Source organism: Apostichopus japonicus, chromosome 5, assembly GCF_037975245.1.
Source record: "Apostichopus japonicus isolate 1M-3 chromosome 5, ASM3797524v1, whole genome shotgun sequence".
NCBI lineage: Eukaryota > Metazoa > Echinodermata > Holothuroidea > Aspidochirotida > Stichopodidae > Apostichopus > Apostichopus japonicus.
In genome coordinates, this window is record NC_092565.1 from 4,303,831 (window position 1) to 4,319,371 (window position 15,541).

A 15,541-nucleotide genomic window follows, 5' to 3' on the forward strand; every position below is an offset into this window, starting at 1 on the left:
AGTTTCTGCAACGTATCTATACTCTTTGACTAACTATTATTTCAAAATATTAAAACGATTTTTTTTCTACAGACTGATATTTTTTTAATAATCACCTCTCTTCTGCAATTCGATTTGTGGCAGACAGCAGATCCTAAAAAATAACTTTCCATAAAGTCTTTGTTGTAGGAATCTTTTTTTCTTGATATGATCGTATATTTGAAACGATTTTTTCTGTCATATACTTACAATAAATTAATCCATCTAGTTTAATTACCAAGATTAATCATATACGTATAAAAGGGCACTTAAAAGTATCCGTTGATGTTGTCACTTAATTTTTTTTTTATTCTCCCCCCGAACAGCTGTTTCTCCGCCGCATTCTGAAATATAAGAATATCACAAGACAAAAGGTTTTCTTGCGCTCGCTTTTCAATAAAAGTGAAAATTCCTCATAATGAGTCATGAAACTGCAGGCAATTTCGTCGAACATCTCCAACCCACGTCTAACGGTTAATTACAGGAAGCCATCTGGTTTGCAAGAAAGGTTAGTGCAAACACAAGTGGTTTGCCGCTACGATTGGTCTTGTTGGCTCTCTCTCTATTTCTATCTTCTCTCGCTCACTCTCTTTATGATAAGCGAATTGCCAGGCATTCTCGGGGCTGCGGCAAGCAATTTGGAGTTGTCACCTGTCGCGGAGGACGTAGCGAGGCCGCGCCAGATTATTTGACGTTTGTCAGGCGTAATTTGAGCGCAATTGCTATAGCATCGTTTTGGGAACATCTGGTTGCCTTTCAGCAGACAAGAACTGTACGAAACGGGAATTCTTAGCGCAGAGATCCGGAGAATATAAGGACAGTGTAATATAGGTAGTTAAGAGAGAGAGAGAGAGACACGGATATGTGTTAGCCTACAAATCGTGGTGTGGGATTCTGCATAAATGGACGGACACTTGAGGTTAACTCTTATTTCTTGCCTTGATTTGAAATAATATACTTCTCGTAGAAAACCACCGACTTTATGCTATGACTGAAAACTTTGGATAATGGTGATTAAAGATAAGGTGTGGTTTTAGACGGTATTATTTGGCTCTGTTTTTACTAAATGTATTATTACTTTGTGCGATATTTGCTGTGAAAAAAAACAGAGTGAAATGCACTGAGAAAAGCGGTTGCAGCTTTAAAGGAGAAACTGACATTTATCTTGACAAAAGTAGCCATCCCTAACTGATCAACAGGTATTTAATGGAACAATTTGATCAGTCAAGGACCACCACACCGCAGGAATGTCAAAGGTGAAGTAAAATTATCCATAATTTCTTGTTTTACTAACGCGGTCATTTTACACGAGAGACTTATCATCAACGAGTTACATCAGGGAATTGATTTAAAAAAAAAAAATATGGAAGCGTTGACTAGCGAACTCGTTGAACGTAAAGTCACCCCCAAGAGGTCGATTAACCGTAAAAAACGTCGAAAGCAAAGAGATCCGAAACGGTTATCGTTTAAAATCAAATTTGATGGCACTTCAGATAAACCATCAGCGTGGTCTGAAAATACTACCAGCAACCCTGAAGATACTTCACTAACCCAACCAACGACGACGACTGGCGAAAGTGACGTTGATTCTGGAATTGAAGGGACACTAGAGAAACATGTTGTGGATTTGGCACCTCGTAGTCCAGTTACAAATGGCCCGTCCAGTTTTATACAACCAAACTTATCGGATGACGAAAACCAGAGCGATACCGCTCTAGATCTTTCGAGAAACGGTGTCCGTGCAAAGTTAACTCAGTCTCAAGTTGTTAGTGAGGACAACGAAATTGATGATAATCACACTAGGGGCAGCGGGAACGGTAATTTGAAAACTGACAGTGGGATGAAACGTGCGGCTACATCGAAGATAGCTTGGCAACACAAAATGTTTAAAGTTACCGATTCGCTATCTTACAACCGAAAGCGACTTAGGACCGAGAGGTTGCAGCAGACACATTTATTACATTCCTCATCCTCTAGTGGAACGCTGGTTCCACAAATTGAGCCTGATAGAACCTCTTTCGAACATTCAGTTACCATGGCAACATCTGGCTTACATGTTAGGCTAGGCTCACAGCCTATCATTACTCGGGCTATTGAAAAGCCATGCTTCGATGAAGAAATAAACAATAACGCTGCCGTACGCAGAACGTCCAAGAACAAGCCTGACACCTTTCAACAGCTTCCAAATGGACACAAGGGACTGAATCGGTCACGAAGAATCGTGGCGAATGCCCGTGAACGGAACCGTGTGCATACAATAAGTGCAGCATTCGAAGGCTTACGTCGAGCTGTGCCCTGTTATTCACATAATCAAAAGTTATCTAAGCTCGCCATCTTGAGAATCGCCTGCAGTTATATCTTAGCGCTGGCAAATTTAGCGGATCTTGATTACAGTCCAAGTCAGAACAAGCTGTCTTTCAGTGAATGTGTGGATCTTTGCACAATGACATTACAAGCGGAAGGTCGATCAAAGAGGAAAAAGGTGGGTAACGTTTCTTCCTTTTTTCTTCTTCTTTTTTTGCATTTCTTCTGTTCTTTGTCTTCCAATCTTTGAATTTCTTTCACATTAATTTGACAGGGACAGTTTCATATATATTTATTTGTAGTTCATATACATGTTATTTACCTCGTGAATCTCAAATTTACAGCCGTTTATATCATAGACTAGTCCAAATCTCCCATAATCTTATAAAACTGGTGATTCTGTGGTCATTGTTTCATTAACCTCAGTAAACTTTGAATATCGTAATACAAGTAAGTTTGAATATCGTAATACAAAAAAGTTGGATCGTTAATCAACATATTCATCAGCCTCAATCAGGTTACACATAATGCGCCCTATGGCATATGCGGGCAGTTTCCAACACACGGTATACTGCCCTCGGAAGTTGAAAGTCGAAAGTTGTAAAGCTGAGGGTGCAACCTGCTAATTTATTCCCAAAGTCTTTGACAGGGACACGGCATACTGGACAATTCAGTGCCTCGATCAGGAAACTTCAATGGGTAACAACTAACAAAAGTAACAAATTGTTCGTGACCTGCGTGACCTTGATTTGTTTGTAATGTACTTCGTCATGTTAATGGAGGATAACCATTATAGCATGGCCACTCTAAGGAAACTGGTCACTGATGCTCAGATTTTAACATGCAAATTGACTGAATCCCTCAACTAACATTTTGACTACCGTTTAGCAAGTTGTAATATTCTCAAGTTTGGGGCAGAATTGATGACATTTTAAGAAGCAGATCCAAGAAAGATGTCAAGAAAGAAAATGTTAGTTTCAATATATATATATATATATTTTTTATTTTTATTTTATATATATATATATATATATATATATATATATATATATATATATATATATATATATATTTATTTATTTTATTTATATATATATATATATATATATATATATATATATATATATATAGATATAGATATAGATATGATTATCTCTAGAGATCTTTAGAGATCTATCCGTTCGGGATTTTCAAACTCATTACAATTTCAAATATCATCCTCATTAAATGTATTTTCTTCAAACAATGCGCAAATAGTACAGCACATATATATTAATTTCTAACTGTAGGCCAAAATTAGACAGCGATGATGCCAGGTATATGAAAGAAAAAAAAAACCCAGTACACTTCATTTAGGTTTGCTGTCCATAAAATGATTCCGTTGTAAATCAATATTATGTACACTTTGTACATTGATTCTTCCAAGGAATAAAAATAGACAATTTCGTCGACCACTTACGGCATCGTTTTTCAATTGCTATACATTTAGTCGCTTCAAGCAACAACCAGCTGGCGATGGGCCTATTATAGGTATGGTAGAACATGCGTGCCATTATTATATCATATTATACTCGTTACTTATACTTTTTTTTCTTCGCATTCATATATATAAACCAACCCAGCTGAGTATGTCAAATATCAAGCCCGAGGGTTACTGATCCCTCGAATATTAAGTTACAGAATCGAGGCGGCATTTTGAACCGCGGAATTTGAAACATCTCTCGACAGGTCTCGAGAGAGGTGGGTTACCTATCAACATATCCATATCGTACTAAGATGATGGGTGACAAATGCTAAAGAGATTTCACTCTAGTGTCTAACTTACACATCATGAAACAGTCTTCGGTAAAAAACGTCAGGTTGTAAGCCTCCTATCATGCCGACTTGGTGAGCCTAAGGGCAATCAAAGGTTATTTTTCCCCCGAACAGTTCTAGCGTTCTAGAGCAGAAACCGCTAAACAATCGACATGTTTAGCAAAAAATTGCGGAACATAATACTACTATGTATTTTGGCGCCGATACTCACCACCGGTGATTTTTGACCTGTTAGATCCAATGTGATTTTAATTATGCCACGATATGCATTTATACACTAGCATCCTAAATTCCTAATACCCCTTGCAGTGAAGCCTGGATGGTCGCTCACCGTTGGGCTACTATACATAAGGTTGTATGTATTTATATATTGTGTGTCTACATACGTAATCAAAACGTTGTTCGGGATAGTTGCTCGAATCCATATACACCCTTTTTAGGCTTTCCCAAAATATCTCGCCGACTTGTTCATGGGTCCGCATCATATATCACATTATAGGCCTGCCTGAGTTTTCGTCCGCAGTTTGCACTTATTACACTCTTTTCATTAAGTTAATACATTGTGGTAATTAGTTCAACTCATGCAAACATTACCGTAAATCCCCAGACTAAGAAATGAGGTTATGGAATTCAATTATGAATGATTTATTAATACACAATTAATTTAATACGTTACCTAGTTTAAAGGGAATCATGTCATCAATTTGGAAAATTAAAAAAAAAAGGTGAGAATAAAACAAAACAAATATCATGATTAGTTTCGAAATTATTGACGAGAGTCTCATTAGACATTGCATATATGTTATACATTGTATATGTGAGTTAGACTGTAATTGACGAGCCTCAGATGTTTAAAGCGACATTCCCCTTAAATTAATTAAGTTGAATAGAAATACAAACCGGACTGACTGAAGTACTTTTTAACAGTCTACATATTTATCTACAACATATCAAAGCTAATTTATGCCCAATAGTGAAGAATATGTTCCAGTTGCACATGTGACCTAGTACTATAGGTCCATTATGTTTATGAACCAACATTTGACAAAAACCTTTTTAAGAACCAGCATCAGTTTACAAGAAATGAACGATACGGCAAAAAAACAACAGTGGTTCAATGATGTCATATTTATACTTGCTCGAGCCTCCAGTCTTGTCAGTAAACTCATATTATGTTCCATATGGTATAATAGATTACGATGTTTTTTACCTCCTCAACTGTTGAATATGGGAGGGGAGAGGAGGGGATTGAATTTCATCACTATCATGTAGAAGTCATTCATGACTTCTCCTTTAGTGTTGAATCGAGTCATTTACATATATATAGGTCAATTTAATTTTCTGACTCGAGTCAAAGTAAAGTTTGCTTCTTTAGTCCCTATTTCTTTTTAGGAGGAAGAACTTTAGAAAATAGTTTATTCAAGTCTTTGAAAACTGGTTTACATTTGTGTCATACCTCGCTTCATTTACATTGATTTCTACACGTGACCTTATACACGTATATATATATATATATATATCAGTGTTAAAAGGTAATTACACATGTTTACATTTACGTCGTAACCCATATAGATCTAAACGCCGTTAGTGTGATTTTTACTGCCGTTGACAAAGCAAAAAAAAAAAAGTGGGGGGGGGGGTGGAAGAGAGACGTCTGCAAATAAGCATTTGTCAATAAAGAAATAACTGAAGCACAGGTAACTGGCGTCAGTATCACTGTCAATTATATGGCGTTGTACTACCTGCATACAAACAAGGTTTTAATAAAACGAGAACACCAATGATATTATACTGCTTCGGTGACATGCACTCATTCTTGTTGTCTATATGTGCACGAGCCCAAACTTATCAAATCAATACCACTTGACATTTATACAAGTTTGCGCATATATAGGACTACATATGCATGTTCGCCTATATATATATATATATATATATATATATATATATATATATATATAGGCTATATATATATATAGGCTATATATATATACATATATACATATATATATATATTATATATATATTATATATATATAAATATATTATATATATATATATATAGATATACATATATGTATATATACATATATATATATATGTATATATATATATTTATATGTATATGTATATATATATATATATATATGTAGACATATATATACATATATGTATATATACATATATATACACATACATATATATACACATACATATATATATAGACGCTGATTCGCACTTTTTACCAATTTTATCAGTTACGTTGAAAGATCTTGAGTCCTCTTGTAAGAGGTCGTCATAACATTGAGCAACCAATTATGCTTAAAAAAGACAAAAAAAGACTGGTTAGTTAACAAGTTTGTAGAGTTCTTATAAATGACGGGTTATCATGGTAATTCAGAGAAAAGTTTTCCTTCAAGTTAAGAAATACATAATGATATACAGGTTTAGCACGAGAACTGAGGACCATCAAATATTCATACGGGTCGAAAATCTGAGGTGTTTCATTTCTTAGAACAATATGCTGGTTTCTCCACTCATCATATGGTTACTTTGTACGGGACAGCACGTTCTATTTCGTTTTGTTTTTAAAAAGAAAAAAGAAAATAGGGGAAAGAGAAATGAGTAAGATACAAAATTATAAGAATGTGTGCGTAAGAGATGAGGTGGAGAAGGGGGTAGGTCTGGAGGGTTATGTTTCGTTTGATGTTCGGGTTTTCAAGGGATTCCGCATTAAAATATGCCAAACGCCAGGAATGATCCTTTAAGGCTTAAACTGACGATGACTCAGAAACACAACCCTGCATGATAACAGTCTACAAACTTGTCAAATTTAATTTTAATAAATTAAGTACCCCTTTTAACTCCATTCAATTCTTTGAAGATTAAAAAAAAACAAAAAAAAACAACATAAACCCAAAACATAATTACGATACAGTTTCCTATATGAGTCATATATACTTGCGTAGACCCAGATAGAAAGCCGGACTGCATTGCTGCTTATTTATATATATGTATAATTTATATAGACTTTTAGAACATTTTGAGCCATGCCTGCCTGATGGTTCTGATCTAAAACCATTTGACGACAACGACGATGGATATACGGGATGTCATTTCCTGGTCTTTCACTTAAGTCTGTGTAACAGCTGCTGCCTGTTCAAATCCAACTCAAGATGTGTCATTTTACCGCCGTTGCGTTTACCATTCCAATTTAATGAATACTTTGCCCATTAACCAACCAACCACGGGATGACGCGTGTTGGCAACCAGCTGCTCTATGTAAAGTGGTTGTGTGTATAGGGTACACGTTGTAACACAGTTCGTGATTTAGCGACGGGATTTACGGGATCCCACCCCCTGCAGATGAACATTATTCCATTAACCCCATCCCCTCGATCTCACAACCCCCCCCCCCTCCCAAAAAAAAAAATCACGGTAAGCTAAAAAACATAAACGTGAAAATATTTCAGCAAAAATTCGTTCTTGATACACCAAAATGCGCGCATGTACATTCGGCTTTAAACCCCATCCCCTGACACGCGAAACACGATGGGGATACATTTTAGAAGATTTATGATTATTTTCGACATTATCGGTAATTTATGTAACGTGTATGACACAAATCAGAATATACGCATGTCATCCGTATATGACGTTGTATTTATCATACTATTCTTTATAAAACGACCGATTTTGCCTCGTCCTGAATTTGTATTTTTGCCAATCGCCGAGAAAATGGATTTGTACAGAAAAAAAGGCGGTATTCTCACGAGAAATCATGAACGTTAAAATAGAAACTGGAATGCTGAGAATAGCTACAAGCGATCATTGATCATTTTCTTTCGAATCCTGACATTTACCTCGTCTACTAGATTTGCCGTCGCTTATGAATTTTCTTACATCCTCTGCAAGCAGCTGCTTCCCATCAACTATCGCGGCTGTGCTCGGCGTTTCCTGTTCTGAAGGCGAAATCCTTGCCATATGATAAACTCGCCACCGCGACGAAATATCATACATTAACATTGTTTTTTTTTGGTTTTTCTTGTATAATATATATAAATATGTGAAGGTGTATGTGAAAGTCTGTGAAATGCAATCCTGATCCACTTAGGCATCTGGCTACCGGGGGTTGTGTCTATATACCGACAAGTGTTTCTAATGAATATTTAACTGTTTCAATGAATTATGAAAAAAAGGGAAAGAGAAAAAAGGGAAAGCTATTTCCTGCTGTTATAAATATACCAAGGATCTGAACGTTCTGTTTGTGTCGATAACCATACTCCATATCCATTCTATGCGTCATAGATTTTCTCAAACACGAAAATACTTCGGGAACATTAAAATATTTTTAAAAAAAATTGGAGGGAAAGTATCTTGATGTAGCAAAACTACCAAAGTGTGCTAGTTTCCTGCACATGATAGCCTATAATCAACTTCTCGTTGCAACATTTTCGTACTGTATAGGGCATGATCCCGACAGCCTTCACATCATTCGACAATGTGATGATTGTAATGAGCTACCGTACTTGCTTAAACAACTTAGATCAATATGCACGGTTTCGCAACTAAAGCTATAACTTAACTATACAAGCATATCCTCCTATTGCGATTAATCATTCCAAACATCTGCCTTTTGATAACAAACAAAAAAACATATACTACTACGAATGTCTTCAAAAAAGTTTACTCGAAGCCTAAAGCCAACTACTGTTTTACATGGAATATTTTAATCTAGGCTCACATTTTACATCAATCATAACGTAAACTATATGCACGGTCAAAAATGTCACCGAATAAGCATCCCGTAGTACATAAAGCGGACGGACGGACGGATAATTCTCGATTTCATTGTCGAAACATTGCAAGTCGGTGCTCATTATTCTTACTTATGATTTTCAGCGAGGCTCTCTCGCAGCTGTGTTCTTCTTGTGATTGCCTAGTCATTCCACAGAATTAGTCTGTCAACCTCATACGGTACCCCCGAGGCAGTTAAAGGGGTGTATTAATATTAATTGCACCAAACAGAGTGCATTCACATATGAACTGAGTAAACGCCCGCTCTTACGTCTGAAAACATCTGTCGACGGAAAAAACTCGTTGCTATGGTTACTAATTGTTTCCCGCGCTTTGGTGTTTGGGGGGAAGAACATCAGAACAAAAGAGATCCAACAAACTCGTGCAAGCTTGAGACTTACATAAACATAAGCAACAAGAAAAAGAAAAAATGTAAAAAAGAATAAAAAACAAAGATTTTGTTGCAATGATTGGATTGCGCCATGGTAACGCGATAGAAGGGGAAAACATCTATCGATGATATAATGATTGAAAAATGAGTGAAGAAACTTAGAAATAGAAGATTTTAAAAAGAAACAACCTTGGAAATAGCCTGTAGCTCGATTTTAAAATTTTGGTACTTAATATTGGTAAACTTACTTTGTGTATGTTGTGTGGAGAAGGCCCATTATGCTAAGGTTTTTTGGTATTACATTACATACATAGTCACAATGAACACATTTTTTTAGACCATGTTTTTTAAGATGACAGTTTTTACGCCTTTGAATGCAGACGGCTTTGGGCATAAAGTAACACTTTTTTTTTTAATATAACTTTTGATACGTTCGTTCGAAACTGTTAGAAAACAACCTTTTCCTTTATCACTTTTAATTATTGAAAAATTACCCTTTAAAAAAAGAAATTAATTAGGGCAGTTCCTCAGACACAACACAAAACTCAATCAATTTGTAACTTCTAACTTAATGACCCTTATTGACATTTTATCTCAAAGGTTTCATTTAACTTTAAAGAGCAAAATACAATTGTTTTCCTTTCTATTCATTGCAACGGTAAATCATGGACCGTAATGATAATTTTGTTTTCATTTTTCTTTTCCATTTTCTTTTCTTTCTCTTGTAGTCACATGACTAACCGCCATCGAAGTGATCCATAAGAAGAGCAGCAGGGACATTTTCATCCAAGATATCAGAGAAGGCTGGGGTGGGGGAGGGGGAGGGGTGGTTGGGTAAGGGTTGAGTGGATTCTGTCTCACACAGTTATGGTCAGTAAACAGAAGCTCGAAAGTGGCTGATATGATGGTTACCGGAAGCAAATCTTCTTACGTAACCATGGACGTAGCCAGAAAGACGGAGACTGCGAAAAGGGGTCTAAAACCAACCGCTGACAAATCTATTTCCCTCCGACAGAAAGTGGTATCGTCCTGGAGTCATTGAATAATACCACGCTGAGCTACATATGTCAACGAATTTACACTATTATGGATGTAACGGTGAACAATCTTTTAAATACATTGTGTTTTAATTAGTTTCGTGGTGTGCAAACACATTGGGGGAAAATGCAGTGAGAAGAACGAGCCAAAAAAAAAAGCCGCACTCTTACTGACTACAGGTCCTACTTGGCAGGGAGAACAAACTGTTGGCATAGGAGGTCGGAAGGGGGATCTTGTACAGAACAGGTTGCTATATATACACTTCTTTTGATGATTGAATGCCGAAGAGAACAGTTCGGATTGCGTTGAAACCATTGTAAAAATTTTGCCAAGAAATACTCGACATGAGTCATAAGGTTTGGTCGTTTTTTTGGCTTGCTTACGTTTGTGCACAAATGTGAAATTTTCTTTTCTTAGGTTGATCATATTTAGTTACGAATTTTCCATTTTTTTATTAGTCAAATGATATATATATATCTTGTACTTAAAAACATTTAATTTTAACTGCAATAAGAACACCTTGAGTTATTGAATTTTCAGTCCAACAATGCTTTTAATTTTTTTTTATACAAAGCAAATTAAAAGGCTTAGCCTATACTAACCGTATGACTGTTGATCATGGAAATCAGTAAAATTGCAATATCTAAAAGAAACTAAATTTCGGTGATTGCGAAGAAATTACACGTAGGCTAAATTTACAAGAGCCTTAATAAAGCACAAAGGGCAAATATACGACACCATATGATACAATATTTTATTTTTATTTTTTTTATAGAACAATATTTTCTACGTGTTAGAAACGTTTTGTTTGTAGTGAATTGCAGGAAAGGGGAGGGGTCGGGTCGGGTGGGGTTGTTTTAGTATACTTTGTGGTTAAGAAATAAATAAATTCACATTTTCCATCTCTTCTTATCATGGCTCGTCATTGTCCACAATCAGCATGACCGTAGACCACGAAGAGGCGAAGTGGGGTGTTGTAATCTTGGGCCGTCGGTGTCGGTTGGGGGTGTAAGGGGGGTGTAAGGGGGGGTGTAAGCATTCGACCGGCACTGGGTTGGCTGGTTACCATGCCTCTTAGAATTACTAAAGCACACAAGGAAATGTTATCGTCTTCAACTGTAGGTGTATGCTTGTGTGTGTTGGGGGGGGGGGGACTATGGAGTGTATTAAATTACACGATATCGCTTCGGTATGGAATCATACGGAAGCTTAAGTGTTGCAGATAAGAAGATAATGTTACCGATAGTTGGCCCACGTGTTACACCCTCCCCATCTTTGGTATATTGCAATGATGTAGACGGTGTACACACATTACACGATGCATAAGTTAGCCCGAGTCCCCTGCAGCACGTAATCATGATGCCTATGAGTGAAATCCGTCTTTACTTTTATTGCCACGTGATGTAGCATTAATTTATGTGGATCTCCGTCAGTGTTTTGTTTTTCACCAATAGTATTGTTTATTTATTACCTAAGATTAGTATGTTGTAATGACATTTTTTTCTGTTGTCAATGTTTATCATATTGCTACATTCATTGAAAGCTCTGTTGCGATGATATAGTTTTGCGAGAAATTAAATGTGAAAAGAACAGTAGTCGGATTACAAATGTATGTTATATTTAATGTCTATATAGTATCGACTTTCTAATTCGAAAAATATAACTTTTAAGGTCATAAAAAAATGAAGATCATCCGTATTGCTATGAAATTTGCTTCAAGAAAACAAAAGCAAAAAATGCCGTCCGTACCTTTCTGGAGGTTGTATAGCCCATGCCCAGTTTCAGACAGGGGTGCATGGCGGGAAGAGTAGTCACATTAAAAATGAAGTGACTCCAGCTGGCAATTGGCAGTAAATTAAGTTTATGGTTTCAATATATAAATGAAGAATAGTCACACGCTAGTAAACGTGGACCATTGTTTTGTTTTCTAGCCTTTGTTTTGAGGACAATAGACTAATGGTGACCCTTAGGAACAAACGTTATATATAGGAATCCCCCACTCCCACCCCATCCCCCCAAAACAGGTTTCAGATTGGTACACTTGAACACAACATAAAGTGACACTTGAACACAACATAAATTGTTAGTTAATTGTAATTACGTTCACAACATGTTTAGCATTTTGTTCAGTTTAGTCAATTAGGTTTCGATCTAAATATGAACAGTTGGTATAGACAAAACACTATCGTGTAATTTACAATGATATGCATCGCCTACTTAGCATACAAGAATCAAGGCGAAAGTTGCGATTTATCAACAAAACTCATGATGATAGCATTACTTATAAGATAACTTCACATTTAATGAGAGAAGATTGAACCCAGTGACGCAGTAATTCGACGGACTGAAGTTAAGATTTTAAGATCACGATTCTTTTTAGCCGTTATAAATTCCAAAATGGCTACATACAACTCTCTGCATGTTTGTCTCGCATGTAAACCGCTCTACCACTTTAAACACCTCGATACCTTTTAAAGATTGCCTTCGGGATAAATGTGCTCATTTCAAAAACAGGTGTTTAACTTCTCAAAAAACTGTCTTTCCAATCACATAAAATGGTGTCCCATTACGCCAACAGATTGTAACGCAACAAATTTTCAAACAATTTGTGCTGTTGTTCTCCCCGCTAAATGGGAATTTGTTTTAGGGTATTATGTGTTACATTACGGCTTCATGAACCGCGATGACCCCTGCTCGTAACGATTTGACCCACCAGCGGTAAACTTCGCTTGACCCCAAGAAAAAAACCAAATACATCTGTTGACAGGAGTGGAGGATAATTTGCTTCTGATCCGTAGAAAGACCCCCTGGGGGTAAGTAATCCACAAGCCTTTCAAAATCATCATTTAGATATATCATAACAAAACCTCCTACATATATAAGAAAACCATGTGTATCTTTCTCACACAAAAACTAACAGAAATGTGATCTGGAAGTATATATATATGATACAGGTAATGGTAGTAAAAATACTAGCTCGCAGTTAACAAGTAGAGAGGGCGCGCTGTGCGAAACCGGCTTCTCTGTTACGTTTCTGCCTGGAGGACTGGCTACAACAGCCTCCGTGCGTACTGCTCAACTCTTTGGCGAGTTGTATCAGACGGGTATAGGAATATGTACAGTTAACGGTGTCAGGGATTGGGGAAGTGATCAGGGACGTATATTGGAAGGGTTTTGTTTTTGGACACGAAATAAAATCGGATGTCATCAACTTTATCTTGATAATCGGGATATCAATATAGCCATTGAGTTGACTGTCGCAACCACAATATCACACTGGATGGAGTTAACGTGACGTTATTTGCTGAATCCTTTTATCAGTCTCAAACTTGCGGTGAGTATAGTTTGAGCACCAGTGGCGGAGCGTCCATACAGTCAGGGGGGGGGGGTGGATGCCCCCCCCTGACGGACTCAGATGGACTGCTGGCGCCCTTTTCAGCTATTTACCACTTTTTACTTATTCGCGATTATTGACTTTTTTATTGCGCTCTCATCTACCTATTGACATTTGTCACATTTTGTTGGCGATGAAACCTATTTATTCTTCGTTTATCTGCAAATTAGCAAGGCCCGGAAAGGGTCATTTCCGGCGATCTAGGGAGTATCTTTACTCAAAAAATGTCTGTACGCTCCGCGCCAACCTGTGATGGCGCTCCGCTTAATTAAGTCGAAAGCGCCCATACAGACCATTCTCGTCCCCTCTGACCAATACCCCTAGTTTCCCCACTGGCTCCCAATCATCCTTCCCCGTCAATCCGTCTAATACCCCCCCCCCCTCCCCAACCAAACCTCGTTTGTTAAAGGAATATCTAATAATAAGAGACACTTATTCTAATGTTAAGTCAGCAAAGACCAAGCAATAATGATTTTATCACTAAGATTTTTTTTTAAATTTCTTAGTTACACCGTCATTTAACTTCCCACTCAATCCTACACTCCCTGATACCCTTCCATCCCAATGTAGGAAACTTCATCGTTACACGCAGCACGCAAAGATCTTTGTTCTATACTTAATTGATCCTTACTGAGTCTCTCAACTTAAAAGCATATTTTTTTTTTCCAAATAGATAAGTGAAAGTTACAGTTTTAAGTAATAAATTAGAAGCATCTCTTTGTTAAAGCATTGTATTATCGGCCTAGTCTTCCGATAAGCGTAACTTAGGGTTGAAAAAATCAGCGAGAGCAGGCAGTAATGATATTTACTTACATTAATGATTTTTTTTCAAATCTCATTTAGGACAAATTATTAGGTCCCCCTGGTAACATCATTTAACCCCCCCCCCATTCTCCCCTACCCTTCCTCACACTCACCGCTTCTCTTACACCTAATATATGAGATATCCTCGAAAGCGTGATGATATAGGTCCCTCATTAATCTAATGCATGGGAGGAACTCGAAACTTTCTTCCTTATCCGCATATTCCAGGCTTTCTCCAAGAAAAGAGTTACAGTACCTATTACCCAGATGTTATGTAAATAATTAAAAACAGCCTCCCTCCTCATAAAACGTAATGAGGCTATGTCCCTCAATAATCTAAAGCATGGATGAACTCTCAACTTTAAGCATATTCCAAAGTTTTTCCACAAAAGAGCTACAGAACCTACTACACACAAATTATGTAAATGTCACTGGGCGGTATCCGTAGGGACATCGTTTTTTGGTCCACATTTGAGTTTCCATCATATCTCTAATCTGCTTTTCATACATATCTTTTAATGTGATTGTTATAATGAACACATCTCAGGACTTTTGAGTCGTATTTCTGTATCCAGTGGAATTGTCTCGCTGAGATATAAAAGGATGAATTTTCCGTACTTTTTCACGGTAGGCCCCTCTGTTCAAGGTCAATGCACGACTATAACATTAGGTCCACTAAGTGCGAATATTGGTCTCCATTTGCCACTATTGCAGTAAACCCAACCGAGCAACGTATCTACGGTGTCTCTTAAAAGACATCATTATTAACATATTGGAAAAGAATTTTTAGTCTCTTTGGTGTCATTTTAAAAGTATTTCTGATTACATTACGTACAGATTCGCCCTCCCTCCTTTTCTATGAGAAAGTTACATATGGGAAACATGACAATGACCGTGATAAAATCAATTTCAAGATTACTAGCGATCAATTCGCTCAATTTGTTTCAAAAAATGGTTGAAAAGTGACATGAATTCCTCCT

The 15,541-nt window shown here is 36.9% G+C and overlaps 1 protein-coding gene across 1 annotated transcript; it reads left to right on the plus strand.

Moving 5' to 3' along the window:
- The first annotated feature begins 364 nt into the window (after positions 1-364).
- On the plus strand, positions 365-11,958 carry LOC139967361 (uncharacterized). The gene is made up of 2 exons (XM_071971070.1): positions 365-2,500; positions 10,054-11,958. The coding sequence occupies exons 1-2, from the start codon at positions 1,382-1,384 to the stop codon at positions 10,063-10,065; spliced, it is 1,131 nt and encodes a 376-aa protein (XP_071827171.1). The 5' UTR covers positions 365-1,381; the 3' UTR covers positions 10,066-11,958.
- The last annotated feature ends 3,583 nt before the right edge of the window (positions 11,959-15,541 follow it).

Excerpts from the sequence above, each read along its gene's own strand:
- LOC139967361 (XM_071971070.1), top strand. The coding sequence starts at position 1,382 with ATGGAAGCGTTGACTAGCGAACTCGTTGAACGTAAAGTCACCCCCAAG.